Raw genomic sequence first — 11,271 nt, 5'->3', positions numbered from 1 at the left:
ACACCTAACCCTAACCCTAACCCTCTGCATCCCACCCCCAGCATACACCTAACCCTAACCCTAACCCTAACCCTAACCCTAACCCTAACCCTCCCCCCCAGCATACACCTAACCCTAACCCTAACCCTAACCCTCAGCATCCCACCCCCCAGCATACACCTAACCCTAACCCTAACCCTCAGCATCCCACCCCCCCAGCATACACCTAACCCTAACCCTAACCCTCTGCATCCCACCCCCCCAGCATACACCTAACCCTAACCCTAACCCTCTGCATCCCACCCCCCAGCATACACCTAACCCTAACCCTAACCCTCAGCATCCCACCCCCCAGCATACACCTAACCCTAACCCTAACCCTAACCCTCTGCATCCCACCCCCCAGCATACACCTAACCCTAACCCTAACCCTCAGCATCCCACCCCCCCAGCATACACCTAACCCTAACCCTAACCCTCTGCATCCCACCCCCCAGCATACACCTAACCCTAACCCTAACCCTAACCCTCAGCATCCCACCCCCCCAGCATACACCTAACCCTAACCCTAACCCTCAGCATCCCACCCCCCCAGCATACACCTAACCCTAACCCTAACCCTCAGCATCCCACCCCCCCAGCATACACTATTTTTGTCATGAAATAAAATCCATCCACACCGAGCCACCGCAGACACAACCCGGAAATAAGCGGCGGTCGAGTCGGATGCGTTTTATTTCAAGAAAAAATAAATATTTTACAGAGTGGGTGCTGAGAGGTTTCCCACCGTGGAGAATAGACTTTCAACAACACAAAACTACCTTTGGTTTGGTGAGTAGTGAAGTAGTTTAGTTTATTTAGACTGAAGTTGAGCCCTCGTAGGAGTAGAGAAATCCTGCTATAGTCTTTGAGGCAGCCTGGCAGAGCGCCAGTGAGAATCAGTGTTGTTTTTGACAACAAATTTTGATTTAGTTTGTCATAATCTTTTTAATAAAATGTCATTTAGTTTTACAGTTGATTTTTTTACAGTTGATTTAGTCAACTGAAATGCATTTTGACAGACCCTGATGGCATCGTAATGACTGATTTTACACTTAGTTGTGTGCTGAAAATAGCAGATCTACAAGCTCACAACGCGTCGCAGCGCGACGCGTTGTGAGCTTGTAGATCTGCTATTTTCAGCACGCAAGCAACCTGCGAGCAACCAAACATAAAATGACTCTTCTCCACCAGTCCCTCCCTAACTTTTAGTCTAGTTTTTATTTTGTTGACGAAATTGTCAATTTATTTAGTCTTAGTTTTAGTCATCACAGCTTGGTTTTTATTTCGTTTTCGTCAGTGAAGAAAACGCAGTCGACAAACATTTTTCGTCATAGTTTTGGTTGACAAAATCAACACCAGCTAACCCTATGTGTTCATTTCATATTTAAACTAAGTGTTGCATATCTCTAGATGCTGGTGGTAATCTTTGCAGTAACAGAGGTCTCCCGTCTCTATTCAGTAAATAGAAAACTATTTTTTAAACGTTCAGGATACCAATTTAAACCAATCAGGAGAGAGAACTCAGTCAGGACACAGCAGAGGTTTGGGGGGGGGGGGGGGGGGGGGGCGTCATTGGCACTGACGGGTTTCGCAATGATTCTCGTCAATTCTCGTCTGTGGCATGGAAAGAGTTAATGTACACATTGTTTTCTCTCTCAACAGTAAACAAACCAACATAAAGTCTAAGTGTATAGAGGGTATCTGCACATTTCTAAAGTGACAATTTAAGGACTTTTTAATAAATCTAAAATGAATAATTAAACATTGGACAAATGGAGAAACCCTGGGATGTACAGGAAGTGATGTCATTACATACAATATGTGTGGGCTTCTCACTGCTGATTGGCTGAAATTGGCATCCCACCTAGAAATGTATTTAAGAATGTTTTACGAAGAAGAGGAAAAAAAACATTGTTTAAAAACATAAGATATCACTTATACTGAGTGGTTCCTAAACCCACCAGGCATGAGGAGGGATAAAGGCATGAAGACAATCTTAAAACTTAAGATTGTCTGCATTTGCACAATGCACAGCTATTAAAATAAACTGTGCTTAAAAAAAAAAAAAAAAACTTGAAACTTACTTTGTACTGAGCTTTAAACTTTGTAACTTTGCCAAAGAGAAAAACGTACTGAGAAAGCTAATAACTTGTCACTACTGTGCTCAATATAAAAACTCTCACTGATTATCAGTTAAATTGTTATAGTTTGGATATGGCTTTGGGCGTATTCTGTGTGTATTATTGTAATGGATCAGTAGGTAGGTAGGTAGGAACAGTATTGCTTTGCTTGTGCTTTGCTTTGTCTAACGTTCATATGCACTTTCATACTTAAGATTATTGAGAGGGGCGTTTCGGCGAGGCGGGTCTTAACTCAAGCCTGGTGGGTTTAGGAAACACTTTACTCCCTTTAAAACAGTCAGACACTAAACACACACACACACACACACACACACACACACACACACACACACACACACACACACACACACACACACACACACACACACACACACACACACACACACACACACAGATAAAAGTCAAGGTTATTCTGTTTGCATCCATGAGAAACACACACCTGACACACACATGTACACACACACACTGGGAAGACTGCGTGTGCTTGTGTGCGTGCGTGTATGTGTGTGTGTGTGTGTGTGTTTGTGTGTGTGTGTGTGTGTGTGTGTGCATGGCAGAGAGCTTTATTTGGACAAAAGACAGACAATAAATTCATGTTACATCATCATAATTATAATTATAGCCTACATTTATCTATGTATTATTAAAGTGGACTTAAGCATACAAGAGTGTGTGTGTGTGTGTGTGTGTGTGTGTGTGTGTGTGTATACAATAAGTGTGTATACAATAAGTGTGTGTGTGTGTGTGTGTGTGTGTGTGTGTGTGTGTGTGTGTGTGTGTGTGTGTGTGTGTATACAATAAGTGTGTATACAATAAGTGTGTGTGTGTGTGTGTGTGTGTGTGTGTGTGTGTACAGTAAGAGTGTGTGTACATTTTAAGCAGAAACTTCTTTCTCTTTCTCCTCTCCTTTCATCCCTCCTTCCATCCCTCCTTTCATCCCTCCTTCCATCTCTTCTTCCTCTTCCGGAGGGGGCGGGGCTAGGTGGGGCTCCTCCTCCTCCTGTGGGGATTGGTCGATATGAAAATGACAATCATGAATAATAAGTAGGGATTTGACCTTAAAGGGCGGGATTGGCATGGGATCAACTTAAAGGGCCAGTTCACCTCTGGGACAACCAGATCTTATTTTGTGGTTGTTTGGGACACGATCAACACAATCCTTTCAATCTGTGTTTTGAGATATTTTAGTATTTCAGCATGAATGATGATGCATTTTGCATGTGTAAGGGATCACATCTCACTCAGTGGAGATTATGGAGTGATAGGAGATGGGGTTGCAACGGTATGAGATGTTTAACACCGAAAATATGGTCTGTGTCAACACCGCGGTTATCGGTAACACCGTTTCAACCACCGTTGCGTGTCTTGTCGTCTTGTGAGCACTCAGTAGCAGCCGATGCTACCTCAAGCTACAACAACAACAACAACAACCAACCGAATCCCATCGTTCATTTAAAAGAGACGTTCAAAAGAGCGGAATGGTTGGCGAACGTCACATCTCTACTGCGCTCCTCCTGTGCCCGGGTAGCTCAGTCGGTAGAGCTCTCGCCTTTGGATCAGAAGGTCATGGGTTTGATTCCGGGCACCGCCAACTCAGCGTATGAGTAGCACGGCTTGGCAAGCTGTGCGGCAAGTACTGGGAGCTGATGGTAGGTGTGGCGCTCCACCTCAGCAGTCCATCTCCCAGGGGTCTAGCGTATTGTAACGGGGACAGACTCCCGCGTGTTACCGGCTGATACCGACAATAAGCCACTCCCGACCTACTTCGGGGGCAGAGCAGAGCAGCGGATGGGGTTTCTTTTTATTTTAACGGTGTCATCGGCGTGCAAGTAAAGTACTCGGTGTTGTGCTCGCTCACCGGTAACCGTAGCAACCCTAATAGGAGGCCGACAGGTTGATAAGCCACTGACACGATAGCGGAGGTGACATATCAACCTGAAGGGTTCCTATCACTCCATGATCACCACTGAGTGAGATGTTATCCTGCTTATTACCAGGCTACTCAATACAATTAATAATTTGACTAAAACTAAAAACAAAACAAAGTATTTCCAGAGTGTGTTTACAGACTGCTGAAAGTGTCTCTCCCCCCCAGCGCGACACGGTCGCGACACGGTCGCCTTGGAAAACATGTTCTGATACCATGTTGTTCACCGCTGATTTCAGCGCTTGACCAATCAGAATCGAGCATTCAACTAAGCCGGGTAATAAATCCATGTATGGAGGTCAGAATGATGTAAGGGTGATGTCACTGATCATTTAAACCCTTCTTATGAGTCTGACATCACAGTGATGTCAACAACAGTTCAGGACAGGTCAGGCATTTGTTATTGAATTCTGTCTTGGCCATTCACAAATAGTGATTTATAGTATTCAAATTATTCAACCTCAAAGTATTGGAATAGTAGAATATTGGACAGGACTGGCCAAACTGTCAAATATGAAGTAAGCAAGAGGCAAACATTGTGAAAATACATTGTGAAAATAAACGCCTCGTATTCGACTTCGGTGAACAACATCGAATAGCGACTTTGATAATCGAATATTTGAATATTTGGTGGAATGCGCTAGCGTCCATATATGGGCATTGCCAAATATGGGTCAACAATGTGTGGTCAGCTATAGACACTGAGGCGTTACAGTGATGTCAGAACAGGTCAGGTCAGCTATAGACACTCACTGATGGACAGGATGTGCCGGTTTATTATTAATAATAAACAATAAATAATAATTATAATAATAATAATATTAATGCCTCTACCTCTTCCTCAGGGGGCGGGGCTAGCGGTAGCTCCTCCCCTTGTGGGAGGGTCTCTGACAGAGCGTACTCCTGGCTCACACCCTCTGACATCACTTCCTGTGGGAGGGTCTCTGACATCACTTCCTGTGGGAGGGTCTCTGACATCACTTCCTGTGGGAGGGTCTCGTCCGCCTCCGGAGCAAAGCATGCTGGGATGTCGTCGGCCATGTTGGGGGTGGCAGGCTGGTGGAAAGTAATCAGAGTAGATTTACTCAATTAGACACTGGTACTTTTACTTTGAAACTGTAAAGTTTATTTTAGACACTGGTACTTTAACTTTGAAACTGTAAAGTATATTTTAGACACTGTTACTTTTACTTTGAAACTGTAAAGTATATTTTAAACAGCAGTACTTTTACTCTGAAACGCCGGTACCTTTTCGGTGGCGTCGCCATCGTGGTGGGCGTCGCCAGCAGTCGGGGGCGGGGCCAGCTGGGAGTGCACGGTGGTGAAGGGGAGCTCCGGCTCACCGCTGCCCAGAGGAGGGAGCTCAACCTGGGCCTCGCAGCCAGGAGACTCCCTGGTCTGAACCGAGGCCTCCGGGTCTCCACCGGCCGGCTGGGAGGAGGTGGACCCTCCACGCTAACACACACACACACACACACACACACACACACACACACACACACACACACACACACACACACACACACACACACACACACACACACACACACACACACACACACACACACACACACACACGACATTAGGGAATTTAAGCAAGGATGGTTTTCAGGACGGCTCCGCTAGGTGGAAGTACAGCTGCTGTGCCGACCACACATCAATCACATGTTCAGTCTGGTCACTGAACACATCACATGTCAATCACATGTTCAGTTTGATCACTGAACACATCACATGTCAATCACATGTTCAGTCTAGCAGTGGTTTCAGATCCGGCTCCATCACCGTCACGACCTGGCCCGTAGGCAATGACAAATCGAGGAGGACACGTGGTGGTGGTATAAAACATAACAATATTTTATTAACCAAAGAGATAACTAATATTTACAAGGGTATGAAGTGTGTAAGTCAGTCATCAGTAGTGTCTGCAATGCATGGATGTGTGGTAAGTGTAGTGTGGGGTGTTGTAAAGTGTGGGAACTCAAACGAAAGGTGCTGTCATCTGGAGAGAGGGAGAGAGAATGAGGGTGCCATGCAGGCTTTTATAGGGCTCCAGGGAGTACTGGCCAGGTGCTCCCAATGCCCCTAATCAGCCACCTCATTGGCCGACACCCATGGCTCTGTGGGGAGAAGCACAAGCACAGGATCCACCATACACATGCTACACAGACCCTACAGGCAAGGCCAAGGGGCCGTGACAATCACTGACGCGTTATTTGGAAACGCACATGAGTTCTGGGCAAACCCCGCCCATGGAAGCTTTTGATTGGCTGAACTGGAGCTAGGGAGCGCTCCTTTTTGTTCGCTTGGAGCGCGCGGAGGTGCGACCACCTAAACCTAACCCTAACCCTAACCTTAACCTCAGTAAAACTATGCCTAAACCTAACCCTAACCCTAAACCTAACCTCAGTTAAACTAACACTGGTGAGTAACTAACCTGCCGACGAGCGTGAAAACAAACGGCTCCACCCAGAACTCATGTGCGATTCCAAATCAGGCGTCACTGACATAGAATGTGGTCCGTGTGAATCTTGTGGAAAAGTGGAGATATTTTCCCAAACACTGGTTTTCTGAGGACAATATCTGACTGTGAGCGGAGAGGAGCCAACACATGTAGCGTACAGTAAGTACAGTAAGATCACAGACATTCCAGGGTAAATAAAACGCTATATAAATGTGAGCGGGTGAATAAAAGAAAATGCATCTTTTACCATTCACCCACTGAGATAGTTTATGTTGGCACCGAAAATAGCAGATCTACAAGATCTTCGATTACTTTTTATTGGTTGTTTTTTGTCCCATTGCTGAGTCAATGATTAGAGGAGACTCCATAGAGAATCTGCTGCTCATCACATTATGGTCTTAGGAAGGAGACAACAATATAAACATATCCATGAATCTGATGGTTTTATCTCCTACCAGGACCTCTAGTACTGATGGTTTTATCTCCTACCAGGACCTCTGGTACTGATGGTTTTATCTCCTACCAGGACCTCTGGTACTGATGGTTTTATCTCCTACCAGGACCTCTGGTACCGATGGTTTTATCTCCTACCAGGACCTCTGGTACCGATGGTTTTATCTCCTACCAGGACCTCTGGTACCGATGGTTTTATCTCCTACCAGGACCTCTGGTACCGATGGTTTTATCTCCTACCAGGACCTCTGGTACCGATGGTTTATCTCCTACCAGGACCTCTGGTACCGATGGTTTTATCTCCTACCAGGACCTCTGGTACCGATGGTTTTATCTCCTACCAGGACCTCTGGTACCGATGGTTTTATCTCCTACCAGGACCTCTTGTACCGATGGTTTTATCTCCTACCAGGACCTCTAGTACCGCTGGTTTTATCTCCTACCAGGACCTCTAGTACCGATGGTTTTATCTCCTACCAGGACCTCTAGTACCGATGGTTTTATCTCCTACCAGGACCTCTAGTACCGATGGTTTTATCTCCTACCAGGACCTCTAGTACCGATGGTTTTATCTCCTACCAGGACCTCTAGTACCGATGGTTTTATCTCCTACCAGGACCTCTAGTACCGATGGTTTTATCTTCTACCAGGACCTCTAGTACCGATGGTTTTATCTCCTACCAGGACCTCTAGTACCGATGGTTTTATCTCCTACCAGGACCTCTAGTACCGATGGTTTTATCTCCTACCAGGACCTCTAGTACCGATGGTTTTATCTCCTACCAGGACCTCTAGTACCGATGGTTTTATCTCCTACCAGGACCTCTAGTACCGATGGTTTTATCTCCTACCAGGACCTCTAGTACCGATGGTTTTATCTCCTACCAGGACCTCTAGTACCGATGGTTTTATCTCCTACCAGGACCTCTAGTACCGATGGTTTTATCTCCTACCAGGACCTCTAGTACCGATGGTTTTATCTCCTACCAGGACCTCTAGTACCGATGGTTTTACCTCCTACCAGGACCTCTAGTACCGATGGTTTTATCTCCTACCAGGACCTCTAGTACCGATGGTTTTATCTCCTACCAGGACCTCTAGTACCGATGGTTTTATCTCCTACCAGGACCTCTAGTACCGATGGTTTTATCTCCTACCAGGACCTCTAGTACCGATGGTTTTATCTCCTACCAGGACCTCTAGTACCGATGGTTTTATCTCCTACCAGGACCTCTAGTACCGATGGTTTTATCTCCTACCAGGACCTCTAGTACCGATGGTTTTATCTCCTACCAGGACCTCTAGTACCGATGGTTTTATGCTGCTGCTCATCACATTAGGAAGGAGACAACAATATAAACATATCCATGAATTCAAGGCTCCATGAGGTCAGTAATCCATAGGAAGAAAAAAGTCATTTTCACTTTAATAATTTAAGAAGTGGCCAAAAAAAAGCCAAGCCGATCATCATCATCATCATCATCATCATCATCATCATCATAACGAATATGTATTTGCTCTGCCTAAAAGTAATCACGGCGTGCATGATGTCTGATCAGTCATCAATGGTTGTGATGTCTGATCAAAGGTTTCATCATTGATCTTGAGCGTGTGCGTGCGTGCGTGCGTGCGTGCGTGCGTGCGTGCGTGCGTGCGTGTGTGTGTGCATGTGAGTGAGTGTGTGTGTGTGCGTGTGCGTGTGCGTGTGTGTGTGCGTGCGCGCGTGCGTGCGTGCGTGTGTGCGTGTGCGTGCGTGCGTGTGTGTCTAACCTTCCGGATGCTGAAGGTCAGAGGAGAAACCTTGAAGGGAGAAGTCTTCTTCTCTCCTGGAGGTTTCTGCTGGTGGTGGAAACTCTTCTTGATCTTCTCCCTCTGCTCCTGAGAGACCATCTTACTGCCCAGCTGGGTGAAGGCTTTCTTTATGCTGTCTACCTGTTAATATAATAATATATGATAAAACACATTAATATAATATATCTACTGAGACACCATCTTACTGCCCAGCTGGGTGAAGGCTTTCTTTATGCTGTCTACCTGTTAATATAACATACATTACCTACATACATAACATACATAACTACAGAGACACCATCTTACTGCCCAGATGGGTGAAGGCCTTCTTAATGCTATCTACCTGTTATTATTATAATATATATTAATATAATATATGATAAAACACATTAATATAATATATGATAAAACACATTACTATAATATATGATAAAACACATTAATATAATATATGATAAAACACATTACTATAATATATGATAAAACACATTACTATAATATATGATAAAACACATTAATATAATATATGATAAAACACATTACTATAATATATGATAAAACACATTACTATAATATATGATAAAACACATTAATATAATATATGATAAAACACATTACTATAATATATGATAAAACACATTAATATAATATATGATAAAACACATTACTATAATATATGATAAAACACATTACTATAATATATGATAAAACACATTAATATAATATATGATAAAACACATTACTATAATATATGATAAAACACATTACTATAATATATGATAAAACACATTAATATAATATATGATAAAACACATTACTATAATATATGATAAAACACATTAATATAATATATATATATTAATATAATATCTACTGAGAAACCATCTTACTGCCCAGGTGGGTGAAGGCCTTCTTAATGCTGTCTACCTGTTATTAATATAGAATATAACACTTTAATATGATATATATTAATATAATATAACTACTGACCTGTTAATATTAATATATAACACATTAATATAATATCTACTGTGACACCATCTTACTGCCCAGGTGGGTGAAGGCCTTCTTAATGCTATCTACCTGTTATTATAATAATATATATCCTCACAACCTAATCAGAATCAGAATGCGGTAGTGTGTATGTCTGTCTGTGTGTGCATCTGCAACTCCACGTTCAGCAGTTGTTCAATTGTCTAAAAAACATAATGCAAAAATCAATAACGCATATTCCTTGCTGACCATCAACTTTTCCACCTTCAAATGCGTCTCTACTTTTCATAATCACAGAATGTTTAAACATTTTCCCAAATTTTGGCCTGTAGGCGGCTGTCCTGTGATGCGATTTACATCACAAATGGGCGTCAACAAGCAGCGCACTCCCAGTCCCAACTGCCTGCAAGCAGAGATGGAGTGAGGGGGAGGGGGGCTAGTTAATATAATATCTACTGAGACACCATCTTACTGCCCAGGTGGGTGAAGGCCTTCTTAATGCAGTCTACCTGTTATTAACATTATTATAACACTTAATATGATATAACACATTAATATAATATATGATATAACACATTAATATAATATATGATATAACACATTAATATAATATCTACTAATAAACCATCTTACTGCCCAGATGGGTGAAGGCCTTCTTAATGCAGTCTACTTGTTATTAATATAGAATATAACACTTTAATATGGGTTAGGGTTAGGGTTAGTAACTACAGATGGGTGGGTGAAGGCTTTCTTAATGCTGTCTACCTGTTAATAATATAACTACTGAGAAATCACTTTTTTATTATCAGTATATTATAGTATATTATATTATAGTATATTGTATTATATTATATTATATTATATTATATTATATTATATTATATTATATTTAGTGTTGTCCGAGTTAACTAAATTAATCGCAATTAACTCACCGTTATGTTAATCGCGATTCATTATTTTAATCGCAATTAATCGCATATTTACAAACATTGGCTACAATATCGGCTATATTGGCTACAAGGTCCATCCCTGTTGATGTAACAAAAAATACAATGTATAATTAAAGCATAAAGGTGGACACAACAGTAATCATTTAGCAGATCCTTATACCCATCAGCTGCAGTCTGTTTAATGCAATACCATTATGATTTATTCAGGTTTTTAATTGATTTAGAATAAAAGATTAACATACTTTCGCATAAATCCAGCAAATATTTCCACTCCCAAGTTAATAGGGCCACGAAAGACTTGAAAGATATCCCTCTAAGTTACATTGTGACCTGATAAAAGCTGATGACTTTTTTGCGATTAATCGCGCGATTAACTACATAAATCATGCGATTAATCGCGATTAAAATATTTAATCGTTGGACACCACTAATTATATTATATTATAGTATAGTATAGTATAGTATATTATATTAAAGTATAGTATAGTATAGTATATTATATTAGTATATTATAGTATATTATAGTATATT

General features: G+C 42.1%; 1 protein-coding gene across 1 annotated transcript in view; it reads right to left on the bottom strand.

Annotated features, from left to right (window-relative positions):
• Nucleotides 1-2,955: 2,955 nt before the first annotated feature.
• Nucleotides 2,956-11,271, bottom strand: part of LOC308280536 (caveolae-associated protein 1-like) — a 38,350-nt gene continuing 30,034 nt past the window's right edge. Inside the window, exons 7-10 of the mRNA XM_080720851.1 lie at nucleotides 8,777-8,938; nucleotides 5,338-5,544; nucleotides 4,924-5,145; nucleotides 2,956-3,162 (exon numbers count right to left, since the gene is read on the bottom strand). Of these exons, the coding sequence (XP_080576977.1) occupies nucleotides 3,037-3,162; nucleotides 4,924-5,145; nucleotides 5,338-5,544; nucleotides 8,777-8,938 (717 nt within the window). The 3' untranslated portion in view covers nucleotides 2,956-3,036. The remainder of the gene's footprint in view (nucleotides 3,163-4,923; nucleotides 5,146-5,337; nucleotides 5,545-8,776; nucleotides 8,939-11,271) is intronic.

This window comes from Nannobrachium achirus, assembly GCF_963921795.1.
Source record: "Nannobrachium achirus genome assembly, chromosome: 24".
Classification (NCBI taxonomy): Eukaryota; Metazoa; Chordata; class Actinopteri; order Myctophiformes; family Myctophidae; genus Nannobrachium; species Nannobrachium achirus.
The sequence above is the reverse complement of the archived record's forward strand: the minus strand, read 5'-3'. Positions and strand labels throughout refer to the sequence as shown.